A 12,015-nucleotide genomic window follows, 5' to 3' on the forward strand; every position below is an offset into this window, starting at 1 on the left:
CCCTTTTAACCTACTTTTATTGTTAGGGGTGAATGTGTCTATTTATTTTTACTTCTTGTTTATCTACACTTTTAGAGCGGGTTCTTTACACTGATATACCAGTATGGTTTTGAGAGTTTAGCAGTATTACAAAACTTGTAATTTAAAAAAAAAAAAAATTGTCATATTGATGAAAAGAATATTACTCAATTTTTAGATTTTTTTCTAAAAGTATTTATAGTAGAAGGCTGTGGAGGGGTCAGCTGAGTACACTTCAGTTTGAATGTTCCAGTTGTCCACAGTCATATACTTAAAAAATATATATATTTTTCAAGTTTTTGCTTACAAATCAGTATCTTCCTTTAAGGTTTTTAATTGTCTTCCTTCCTTGGTGTTGCACACTTGACTGCATGTGGCAGTCATTTGAAACGGAAGCTGCTGTACTTCTTGCAAGGATTATTTGAGGATTACAAGCTTCTTTATCTGTTCAAACATGTGAACTGTTAAAAGGATCTCTTCCTTATTCTCTGTAGCCCTTGTATGACTTTATAGTCTGGACTATGATTTTCAGTATAATTATTTTTATGCTGTCTTTACTTGGATATAAAGTTTGAATTAAGCCTGTAAACCACTAGTAGTTGTGGAAACTCTTAAGTGACATGAGGATTAATTACAACATTTGCTTATGTTATATTTATGTACTTCTGTCTAGAGAAGTTTTTGAGAGATAACATTAACATCTTGTGTGTAAATATATGTAGATGTATGTATACAAAAATATATGTAGTATAAATACCTGCACGCAAAACTAGAACATCTTTTCTAGGGGAAAATATTTTAAGTTTGTGTTAAAGTCTTTGTCATAAAAGAATACCATCTCAGTAGGTCAATTGACTTTTTTAATACGTTGTTTGGGGGAGGAAAATCCTTTTTTAGATGTGTACTTTAAAATATTATACTTCAGTAATAGCTTGAACTTGTTTTTCACTTTACAAACATAGTGTTTGATTTTATCAAACAACTTCCAGTTGCTTTCTGTTGGGTTTTTGTGGGGTTTTTTTTTGTTTGTTTTTCTTTTGTGTGTGGGGGGGTGTTTTTTTAATAATATACAGAGCTGTAATAGAATCAAGTAATGATCCACTTTGTATTGTCATATCAACAGATAAGGAAGCAAATTCATTGAACATGTATTAGTCATTTGGAAACTTGAAGAAGTGATACATACTTTGTTTGATGAGATGCTCAGCTGTCTTATGAGTGGCTTTTGTTGAGTAAGCAAACTGAGGTCTGAAATTTGAATCTGATGGTGTTTGTTCTACCCTGTTGGGGGCCGTGGCCAAACAGGCTGCGTGGCAGAAGGGTCCTGGGGATGAGAAGGAGGGATTATGGAGGGCAATTGCTGACAATGCCAGCAGTTGGGCTTAGAGTGTAAAGAAAACAGGATGTGACTGACACCTGAGGGGGCCTGGGGCACCAGCAAAGGAGTGATGGTCAGGCAGGAATCAATGAACACCTCTGGTGTGGATACCTGGTAATAATCCCCCTGCTCCTAATTCTCCTCTCCACCACTACAGCAGTACCTTTAAAGCAGGAGCAATAGTTGGAAGAGCTTCTTCAGGAATGTGTGTGAATATGAAATGCTCTCTAGGTGATTAATATGGGGGTTGTTGGAAATAAAGCGTATTAATTTTAGGTAAAATTTAACTTTCACTTCTGAAAAGCTGCTTTTGTTTCTCCCTTAAACACATGACTTCATGATCAGTCAATGTATGGAGAAATAGTACTCTGTGAAGGCTTGGTATCTGGTTGACTTTAGGCAGCAGAACATTAATTTAAGGAGGAGCAACTGCAGTGATAGAGCAAAAGAATATAATGATGTTGGGGAAAAGATTTTAAGTGCTAGCAAAATGATGGGTTTATATTTTTTTAATAATCAGTTTATCAAATTAATGACAGTCCAACACCTATTAAAAAAATAAAATTAGCTTTGAGTTGCACTCCAGACTACTTAGAAGCAACTGGAAGTTTAGAGGTAGTAGGTTAAGCACCCTCTTTCCTCTCTTTCAAACTGAGGTTTCTCACTCAACATGTTTGTGGCATGCCACCAGATGTGGTGACGACTGCATGTACTGGCTTGTCAAGTATGGCCAGCATGAATGTAGCCAGTGGTGCTGCACAGAGACTGCAGGCTGAGCTCTTTTTCTGTATTGGTCCCAAAGTTATGCTGGAAACAAACTCATGGCTATGCTGGAGGAAAAAGGAGGCATTTGAGCCTTTGTGTTATGATGCAGGTATGAGCAAGGATGCAACACTCAGGAAGGGGAATCCATGGTACTTACTGTAATTTACAGCTCTTATGCTGAGCTGTATCTGTGCCAGCATGTGTCAGCCCGTCTTTGGGGAGTTTGTTTCTTGGTCTGCGTTTTTTCCTTTGGTTTTGGTTTGTGATTTTTCGTAGGTCAGTCTTGCAGTATCAGATGTTTGTCACAGATTAACTTGGGCACTTTGCAGTAAATTGTAAGAGTCCACACACAAGGAAGAGCAGTCTGTTTCTGCAACCACTACCCAGGGATGCAGTATAGCAACAGCTAGAAACTGAGAAAGAAACATATCTTTAAAATAAGAAAAGAGAGGGGTATAAATCAATCTGCTTTGTAGTTGTTAAAAATTTGCTTTCTTGAGAGACAGTATCTGTGAGCTAGAATATTTTGCTTTCATGTGTTGGCACTGGTTTAGAGTTGCTTCCTAGGGAGCAAGTGCTCCTTTCAAAAATAAACTGTTGTCATTAACAACCTTGTTCAAGAATAGAACGCAGTATAGCATACAGGAAGATTTGTCAGCATCTCCCTTTCAGATCCTTTAAGTTAGCTTCCAGGAAAGGGATTCTGCATTTAATTAACTAGATGAATGACATTGATACCAAAATGGAACATGAGTGTTGGAAGTAGGAATGACCACGTGCAGTGCCTTTTCTCTCTTTTCTTGCTTGACCAAAAAGACTTAAAGGGTTTGGTTCAGCAACAGTTACTTGTACACTTGGTAATTGTGATACTCGTGTCTTGATTATTGGATGCGAAATGGATGTGAAAACAGAGGATGCAGTTCTGGCTTTGAGATATTGTAGTATTGCCATGATGAATAATGAGCAGGAAGTCATAATGGAGCAAAACGTGCTGAAGTGCACAGGTGGGGCATTGCTGTCCTCTGTGTTGCTGTATCTGTTGCAATTTGGTAGCTTTTATTATGCTTCATTTACCATCCTGTTATGTCACGAGCATTTACCACTGACTGCAGGAGACTATGATTATTGAGTGTGACTTCATGGTCTTCTACGCAGGGAGGCCAGCTGGTTTGCTGTGCTCTGAGCCAGCCAGTGGTTTACAGTCGTGTGAGCAGGGCTCGAAACCTGAGGGAGCAAATTCTGCCGAGTGCCACAGCACTCAACTCAGCACCCTTCTCTAACCGCTGCACACCCTCCAGTTGTTTCACCATGTAAGTAGAGCAAGGTTGTTTTTGTCTGTAGAAAGGCATCCTGCAAGAGTGCAGAAACTGATGGTAGAAGCTCGCATTAATTACTATTACTTCCTAAAATCAATGTAACCTTGCCTAAGTTCATGTATATTTGCATCAGCTACTTCAGCAGAGAATGAAGGTAAGATTAAAGCACTGTTAAATCTCGGCAGATCAGTGCAGAGGATCATTGTGTGTACGGCAACAGATGGCACACATTGTCCTCAGGGCATAGGTTTTCTTCTGATAGGGTGCAAGGAAACATTGAGAGAAACAGGAAGAAACACAGATTTGCTGATGTGTGAATCAGAGGCAGATTATGTTGACACCATAAATGGGGAAGGTGGAAGGGGAAGAAAGGAAGGTTGAGGGAATCTTTTTCATCCTATGCAGAGCTGACAATTATTGCAAACTCAGTTAACACAAACCTAGCAATTCCTCTAAGTTCAAAAAAAACCCCCCACTAAATTAATAAAACACTAAATGCTATTCTTCAAATAGCCTTTCAGTTGGTAAAAATTTCCTCAGAAAGATGAACCTTTTAACTTTTCTGCAATTATAATGATGAAAGTAATCCTGGGAAGAAAAGGATAAAGTTAATAATAGGTAACCACATAGAGCCAAGTATTTCTAAAGGCTAAATTGAATTTTTCTCCTCTGAGGAATTAATTTTCTGCAATTAGACATTATTTTGTACATATAATAACTTAAATAGCTGAGAAATTAATATTCCCTCCTGGGATTTGATCTGTTATAATTCAGGTAAGTATTTGTGACACAAATAGATAAGCTTTCATGTATAAACTATTTTTCTTTGTTCTCATTTATTTTTCTGATTTCAGAGGAACTACTAGTTTTCTGAGGTTTAGGGCAATGCCAGTTCTTTTTCCAGTAAAAGTTACCAAGGGTTACTGCCAGTAATGTGTGTATGTTGTTGCTCTGCATTTCCTAAGTTGCCTCTTTTTCAGTAAACCCCGTGGAACAGAGATTTCATTTATGTTTTTAAAAACTGCTTGCAGTAAAATGTTACTCTGATCATCTTACCCTACCATTTTCATGATTTTCAAGTGTCTCTGGCAATATGTTACATCTGCCATCCTCTACTGTATTTTACTGTTTGGGGTGGAGCAGGTGAGTGGTATGGAGGCTTGGCAGAAGTGAGACTTTCCTAGAATTAGAAAACTGATTTACTCATTTCCAAATGTTTAATTATAAAATGCCATTTTTAATGAGGGCTGATGGTGAAGTATGAAATCTTTCCTCTGGAACATTATGAATCATAAATAATTTGGTGCCCCCAAATCTCTCTCTCTCTCAACATCAGAGTATTAGGATCATTAGCACCCAATTACTACATCTCTTCAAATAAGACTCAGTTGTGGGTAAAGTCACAACTTTGTAAGGAAAACGCAAGTGATCCCACATAAACTAAAGCTAGGAAAGACTATAGTAGGTCTCTGAGTTGATGGTTCAGGCTTGATCTCCTTTTCTCCATTCAACTGAACAAGTACATGTTGAATTATCTCATTTTGCTGCCAGGATCCAAGATAAGAACTGATTACTGTGCAGTAGTTGAGGTTTTTATACTATCCTGAGCTGATTTGAGTGAGATATTTTCCTTTATCAATTGCTTCTGTTTGCTACTTTGTATTCTAAAGATGTCTAAGTGAAGTCTTGACTGGTAGGTCTTCATTTTTCTGGTGGCTGACTTCAGTCATGAGGAATATGAAATCAAGATCCCTTGACTTACCTGCCTTTTAAGAATGATGCAAAACTATCTTGCAATTCATCTACAAGGACCTTTTAAGTTTTATCAGGAATGGTCCTTTGTCCTACGGCTGTAACACCAGTTCTGGAAGAGAGAGCAAAGTGATCAAAGAGGTATAAATAGAGAGGGAAACAATGAAGAGAGGCCTGTAGCTCATTCTGAGTTGAGAATAGACACAGGGTCTGCTGGTGCTGGTAAGAAGCGAAGAATAAACTTTGTCCTGAGACCCATTTTGAACAGATCCTTGGATTGCTTTAGTAGTTACTGTGTGTAATCTGATAAGCAGATAATTGGTTTTCCAGGCTTGTTCTCTTAACTGATTTTAATTGATACTAAATTTTTGTGTACCATTTCATTAGTTTTTGCATGTGGTTTTCATTTACAGCTTTTTATATATAGCTGTTCATCTGAGTATTTTTTTGGCCTTCTCGTAAAGTTCAGATGAATTGGAAAAGTGTACATTTTCTTGGTTATGCTAGTTTGGCCTTGCCATATTCTGTTTGCATACTCATAGCTCTACCTTGAATTGTATTTTTTTTCTGTATTGAGTATGAATTGTTTCTCTTCACAAATGCTGCCCTTGTCTTTAGAAGTAGGCGCTATGCTGGCTATGCTGCCTATCTTGTTGTTGTAACTAATTTTAATAGATCGCATACTCTGTGTTAGCAACTTTGCTGCTTAATATTTAACTTCCTACAGGTTTTCGGCTTGAAAAATAGCACCTATTACTGGTAACCGGTGGTCATTTAAATCAAGTGTAATACCACCTGTCTTTGAGGCTGACATGTTTTGCAAGTAATTAATAGGAGAAAAGATTAAAAGTACAGATTGCCATTATTTTTTATTTTCCATTAAAGCTGATAGCCAGTGTATCCAGGACTTGTGCTTTAGGAGTTATTAATGTTAGCAGATGCAGTATTTCCACTTTATTTTGATTGGGGCTAATAGGACCTTTTAGACCAGACTGTTAGGTCTCAAGTTAGACAGTGGGGTGGGAAGGTCTAGAGAAATAAACACAGGTGGTTTCAGTCTCCACAAAATACGACTTAAAAGTGATTTAATTCATATAAAGATAGACACAGGCCAGGGTAGAGTTAAGGTCTTCTGCATATGATATTAACTATTACCTAAATCATTTATGGCCTGTATTCCAGCTACTGCAGCAGATGAGGTAGGACAGCTGCAAAAACCTGCAGAACATGAAACAGGTGGTCCCTGGAGTCAGAAATTTGTAAAGCTGAGTAAGGAATAGAAAATTTCCTTTGGAAAATAAGCTGTGTGGTTATGTAACTAATGACAGTACCATACATACAACAGGTTAAGAATAACTTAAATAGACCACTTAGTTGTATTTTCTCATACATGATTGCATATGCTTGGAGGTTATCTATAGATAAGTATGTATGTTTGTATGTCCTTACTTATTTAGGATTGTTGCCCTGGAACATTTTAAAGAAAAAAAAATAATTTGGGGGGGATAAGGGGAACTGGTCACTACCAAACTAAAAACTTGCTAAAAACTGAGAGTGAAATTGTGCCCTTAAGTTAATGAGAACATTTGTATGAGTTGGTTATCTGTTTCTTTGATGACCAGCACTTGAGGGGCAGGAGATGAATACTTTGCTTTCAGAGATACTGGTGGTGGAAGGAGAATGGAGAAGGACAGAAAATCTTGACTTTCATTGTAGATTATGAGGAGGAGGATGTGGTAGTGGATGATTTTACTTCTGCCTGTTTTATGTTTAGCCCTCAGCTTGACTTTCATGTTCCCTTTTAGCCTGTTTTGCTCCTGCCCTAAATCCTTACCAGTTTTCATTCTGTTTTCCTTCTGTCCCACCTATAAAGGCAAGCATGTATAGATCTTTAGAAAGTGCTATGCATGTTGCCATTTCATAGAGGTTAATAGTGCATAAACAGCATGTGATATGGCACCATTGAAAAGCATGGGCAGAACATTAGGTTATGTCATGGCACACAGTGTTTGCATTTTTCCTTCCTTGATCTGATGGTGCACAAAGTTGTTTCACCAGCTTGATTAGTTCTTAGGCTGGAAAGTATTTGAAAATTATAGAAAGTTAACAGCTGACAATTCAGTAATTTTGCAATATCAGAATGGACAGACTGCCTTTCTAAAGTTATTCTGTTTATTTGATTAGAAAACAGGTATTATGTCAGCAGTATTATTGATGACATGGAGCTGAATGGTGCAGTTGACACAACAGAAGAAAGGGATGCCGTCTAGGAGGACATGGACAAGCTTGAGGAGTGTCCATGAGAACCTAATGAGATTCAACAAGTCTAAGTGCAGGGTGCTGCACCTGGATCAGGGCAATCCCAGACCTGAGTACAGAATGGGAGATGAGCTTGTTGAGAGCAGCTCTGTGGAGAAGGACTTGGGGGTGCCAGTGGACAAAAAGCTGGACATAAGTCAGCTATGTGTGCTTGCAGCCCAGAAAGCCAACTTTATCCTGGCCTGCATCAAAAGCTGCATGGCCTGTAGGTTCAGGGAGGTGAGTCTCCCCCTTTATTCTGTCCTTGTGAGATCCCACCTGAAGTACTTTGTCCAGATCTGGAGTCCTCAGGACAAGAAGGATGTGGAACTGTTAGAGTGGGTCTGGAGGAAGGCCACAAAGATGATCAGAAGGCTGGAACACCTTCTCTAGGAAGACAGGCTGAGAGATCTGTGGTTGTTCAGCCTAGAGAAGAGAAGGCTGTGAGGAGACCTCATTGCAGCCTTCCAGTACTTAAAGGGAACTTTGAAAAAAGGTAGGGACTTTTTACACGGACAGTTAATGATAGCACAATGGGGAACAGTTTTAAACTTAAAAAAGTGAAGATTTAGATTAGATGGTAGAAAGAAGTTCTTCACTGTGAGGATGGTGAGGCACTGGGACAGGCTGCCCAGAGAAGCTGTGGATGCCTCATTCCTGGAGATGTTCAATACCTGATCTAGTGCGAGGTATCCCTGCTCATGGTGGGCAGGGGGTTGGAACTATATGATCTTTAAGGTCCCTTCTAACTTGAACCATTCCATGATTCTGTGACTGTAGAAACATTACGAGGAAAAGAGCTGCATTTATGTAAATGTTTGTGCAAATACAGTAATACCCAGGTGACTTGTACCTTTTTGTTATATGTGATGCAGTCAGTATGCATTTTAAGGATTCCTTACATGTTGAGCTGTATATAAACAGCAGCTATTTCAAAGAGGTGTTGTATATGGCTAGTGAAATTTAAAACATGCTGTCTTTGGAGGCAGAAAGTGCCCTGGCTTGGTATTTAATTAGTGTGGTGCAAAGTATTGCAGTTCTGAGACTGCAGAAAGTACTAGTTTCCCTGGAAGCATCAAAAAGCATTGATTTGTAGACAATACAGTATTGTCAGTGTTAGTGCTGGTTCAGCAGCATCTCTTTGCACACATTTGGCAAATATTTAAAGGCCACATTTTGTGTAATTGGTTCAGCCTTTGAAAATTATTAACTTCTTTGTGTTAAAGGATGTACAGAGCAGTGCAAGATTTTATCTTGACAATCCCATGCTTTTGTCTTCTACTGGCAGTGATGTATTTGTGGATTATTTTTTTAGCTCCTCAAAGGGCAGTATACAAAACGCTTTGTAATCACTTCAGTACTGATGAGGTATGGGAAACCATTTAATTTCTGTGACTTTGTAAAGCTGGATTATACAGGAGCTGTGGCAGACAATGTTTTGTTAGCCAGGGAAAATGAAACTTTTCTTATCAAGTTACTTAAAAGTATGTGTTTCTGTTAAGCTTTAACCTTTTTTGTTGTGAACTCTCTGCAGAGGTGATGCATACTTTCTGGACTATGCAGCTCATCTGCAAATAAGACTGTGCAAAGCACAAAATAAATGTTATTGGCAGCCATTCTCTCTATTATAATTTTGTAATCTTTGTGCTAATGAGCATTTTTGTTAGCATGTCAGTTATTTACATTAATGGAAGAGTTGCATAGGCATTGTTAATACCTAATTGCAGTCAAGGATGTATGAACTTGTAAATGGTAAATTCTTTTAAGTGTTTTAGTAGTCCTGATTTGGCTCCTATCTAATTTCTCTGGGAAATGCATGCTGTATGTGTCCTTCAGCTGAGGAAATTAGCTCCCTAGTTGTGCTTTGTAACAGTACTACTAATCAGTTCATAAGGAAAACGTATTTATATGTGGAATCAAAATCTGGAAGTTTTCAGAAGACAACCCAACAATATTTAGAAAACTCCTCACCACTCTATAACACAGCTCTGCACTTCTGAGATGATGATCAAGAGAATTTAAAAGGACATTTGTTAAAAATACTAGTCCTGTGTAATAATTACTTTGATAGTTTCAGTTACCAAAATCCTGATGTATTATTAAATAATTATTTTATCTCTCTTTTTTTCTATTCTAGGCTTAAAAGAAGCATAAATGATGGGATTACAACTCTGACATTTTGGAGCACGAGTGATGTTAAAGCAGTTTGAATGTATTGGATCATGGCTACTTCTTAAAATGCGGAAGTTCAAGGAAATTATTACTCATCAAAACCTACTGAATATCTGAATTTTCTGGAAATCCTGCATTTAACTGTGTCCTTAAATATCCATGATTAAGATCTCATGCAACCACTGTATATTTTGGAGACCATTCTCCAAAAGAGAACTGTGCATTTAAAAGGCAGAAATGACTGTGTTTTCTCTTGGAACTTACTAAGGTTGAACATACTGAAAGACCATGACCAGCTTGAAGCGGTCCCAGACCGAAAGGGCTGTTGCCACTGGGGTATCAGTTGGAACAGATGGCACCTCGAAAGTCCACTCGGATGATTTCTATATGAGGCGCTTTAGGTCACAGAATGGCAGCTTAGGATCTGCAGTCATGGCACCAGTTGGACCTCCTCGCAATGAGAGTTCCCATCATGTTACCTCTACTCCTGGAGTCCCCAAAATGGGGGTCAGGGCAAGGATTGCTGATTGGCCCCCAAGGAAGGAGAACATCAAGGAAACAAGCAGATCTAGTCAAGATATTGAAACGTCAAGTTGCCTTGACAGCATGTCTTCTAAAAGCAGTCCTGGGAGTCAGGGAAGTTCTGTTAACCTGAATGCTAGTGATTCTGTCATGTTAAAGAGCATCCAGAGCACACTTAAAAACAAGACCAGACAATCTGAGAATCTAGATTCCAGGTTTCTTACACCTGATGGCTATCCCAGTTCCCCAAGGAAAGCTCTTCGCAGAATACGACAGCGCAGCAACAGCGACATTACCATAAGTGAGCTTGATGTGGATAGCTTTGATGAATGTATTTCACCCACATTTAAATCTGGACCATCTCTGCACAGGGAGTATGGCAGCACATCTTCCATAGATAAGCAGGGAACTTCAGGGGAAAGTTTTTTTGACTTACTGAAGGGCTATAAAGATGAAAAATCTGATCAGAGAAGCCCAGGCACTGCTAAGCTCGGTGAGCTCCTGATTGCCAGTGGAAGCAAAGGTTCAGGATTCTCTCTAGATGTGATAGATGGACCTATTACTCAAAGGGAAAACCTGAGACTCTTTAAGGAAAGGGAGAAGCCACTCAAGAGACGCTCAAAATCAGAGACAGGAGATTCATCTATTTTTCGTAAGCTGCGCAATGCCAAAGGTGAAGGGGAACTTGGGAAGTCTTCCGATCTTGAAGATAACAGGTCAGAAGATAGCATCAAGCCTTGGACTTGTCCAAAGTGTTTTGCTCATTATGATGTACAGAGTATTTTATTTGATTTAAATGAAGCGGCAATCAACAGGCATAATGTTATTAAAAGAAGGAACACGACGACAGGTGCATCTGCTGCTGCTGTAGCGTCACTTGTCTCTGGACCCTTGTCCCATTCTGCAAGTTTCAATTCTCCAATGGGCAGCACTGAAGACCTGAATTCAAAAGGAAGTCTCAACATGGACCAGGGGGATGATAAAAGCAATGAACTAGTGATGAGTTGTCCTTATTTTCGTAATGAGATTGGTGGGGAAGGGGAGAGGAAGATCAGCCTTTCCAAATCTAATTCAGGTTCCTTCAGTGGGTGTGAAAGTGCCTCATTTGAGTCAACTCTGAGTTCTCATTGCACAAATGCCGGAGTTGCAGTTCTGGAAGTTCCCAAGGAGAATCTGATTTTACATCTAGACAGAGTGAAAAGATACATCGTTGAACACGTAGACCTTGGTGCATATTATTATAGAAAATTCTTCTACCAGAAAGGTAGGTAAATTTTATTTCTCCTAAAACAGACATGAAAAATTCAGTTGATGTTTAATAGTATTTGCAAGAATTATGGATGTCTTTAATCATCAGTGCTTAAACACGGTATGTTTATGCATGTTACATGCTATATCAAATTGTCCTTCACAGTGTTGGAGTATAAGAATGTTGAGGATTTTATTACTGATATATATCACAGCAATGGCTACAAATTATAAATGTCTTGAAACACAGCTTTGTTATTCATGGGAGGGGGCAGGGGTTGACACTTGAAAGATTAAAGCCAGAAAATAAAATTATAAAATAGAAAATCTTTCTTCCTTTCATAGCAAGACTTGCAGTACTGAGTATTTTGTGGAATGTGCATCTTGGAAAGTTAGCATTTACAATAATCTTTGGACATATTAATATCTTAATCGATTTAAAAATTGGGGGGGAGTATTTTTTATAGTAAATAATCAGTATAAACAAAGACAAAAATCTGTGTTTCTCACTCACTATTTTCATTATAGCCATCATTCTAAAAAGAA

General features: G+C 38.5%; 1 protein-coding gene across 4 annotated transcripts in view; it reads left to right on the top strand.

Annotated features, from left to right (window-relative positions):
* Positions 1-12,015, top strand: part of SIPA1L1 (signal induced proliferation associated 1 like 1) — a 213,278-nt gene that overhangs the window by 125,986 nt on the left and 75,277 nt on the right. For 3 of the 4 annotated variants that reach the window (XM_050336206.1, XM_050336204.1, XM_050336202.1), the window contains exon 3: positions 9,665-11,485. In XM_050336206.1, the coding sequence (XP_050192163.1) occupies positions 9,988-11,485 (1,498 nt within the window). In that variant the 5' untranslated portion in view covers positions 9,665-9,987. Of the gene's footprint in view, positions 1-3,316; positions 3,472-9,664; positions 11,486-12,015 lie in introns of those variants that run through there. The other variant, XM_050336205.1, reaches the window with a different exon arrangement.

Source organism: Myiozetetes cayanensis, unplaced genomic scaffold, assembly GCF_022539395.1.
Source record: "Myiozetetes cayanensis isolate MyiCay16 unplaced genomic scaffold, myiCay2020 scf6-25, whole genome shotgun sequence".
Lineage (NCBI taxonomy): Eukaryota > Metazoa > Chordata > Aves > Passeriformes > Tyrannidae > Myiozetetes > Myiozetetes cayanensis.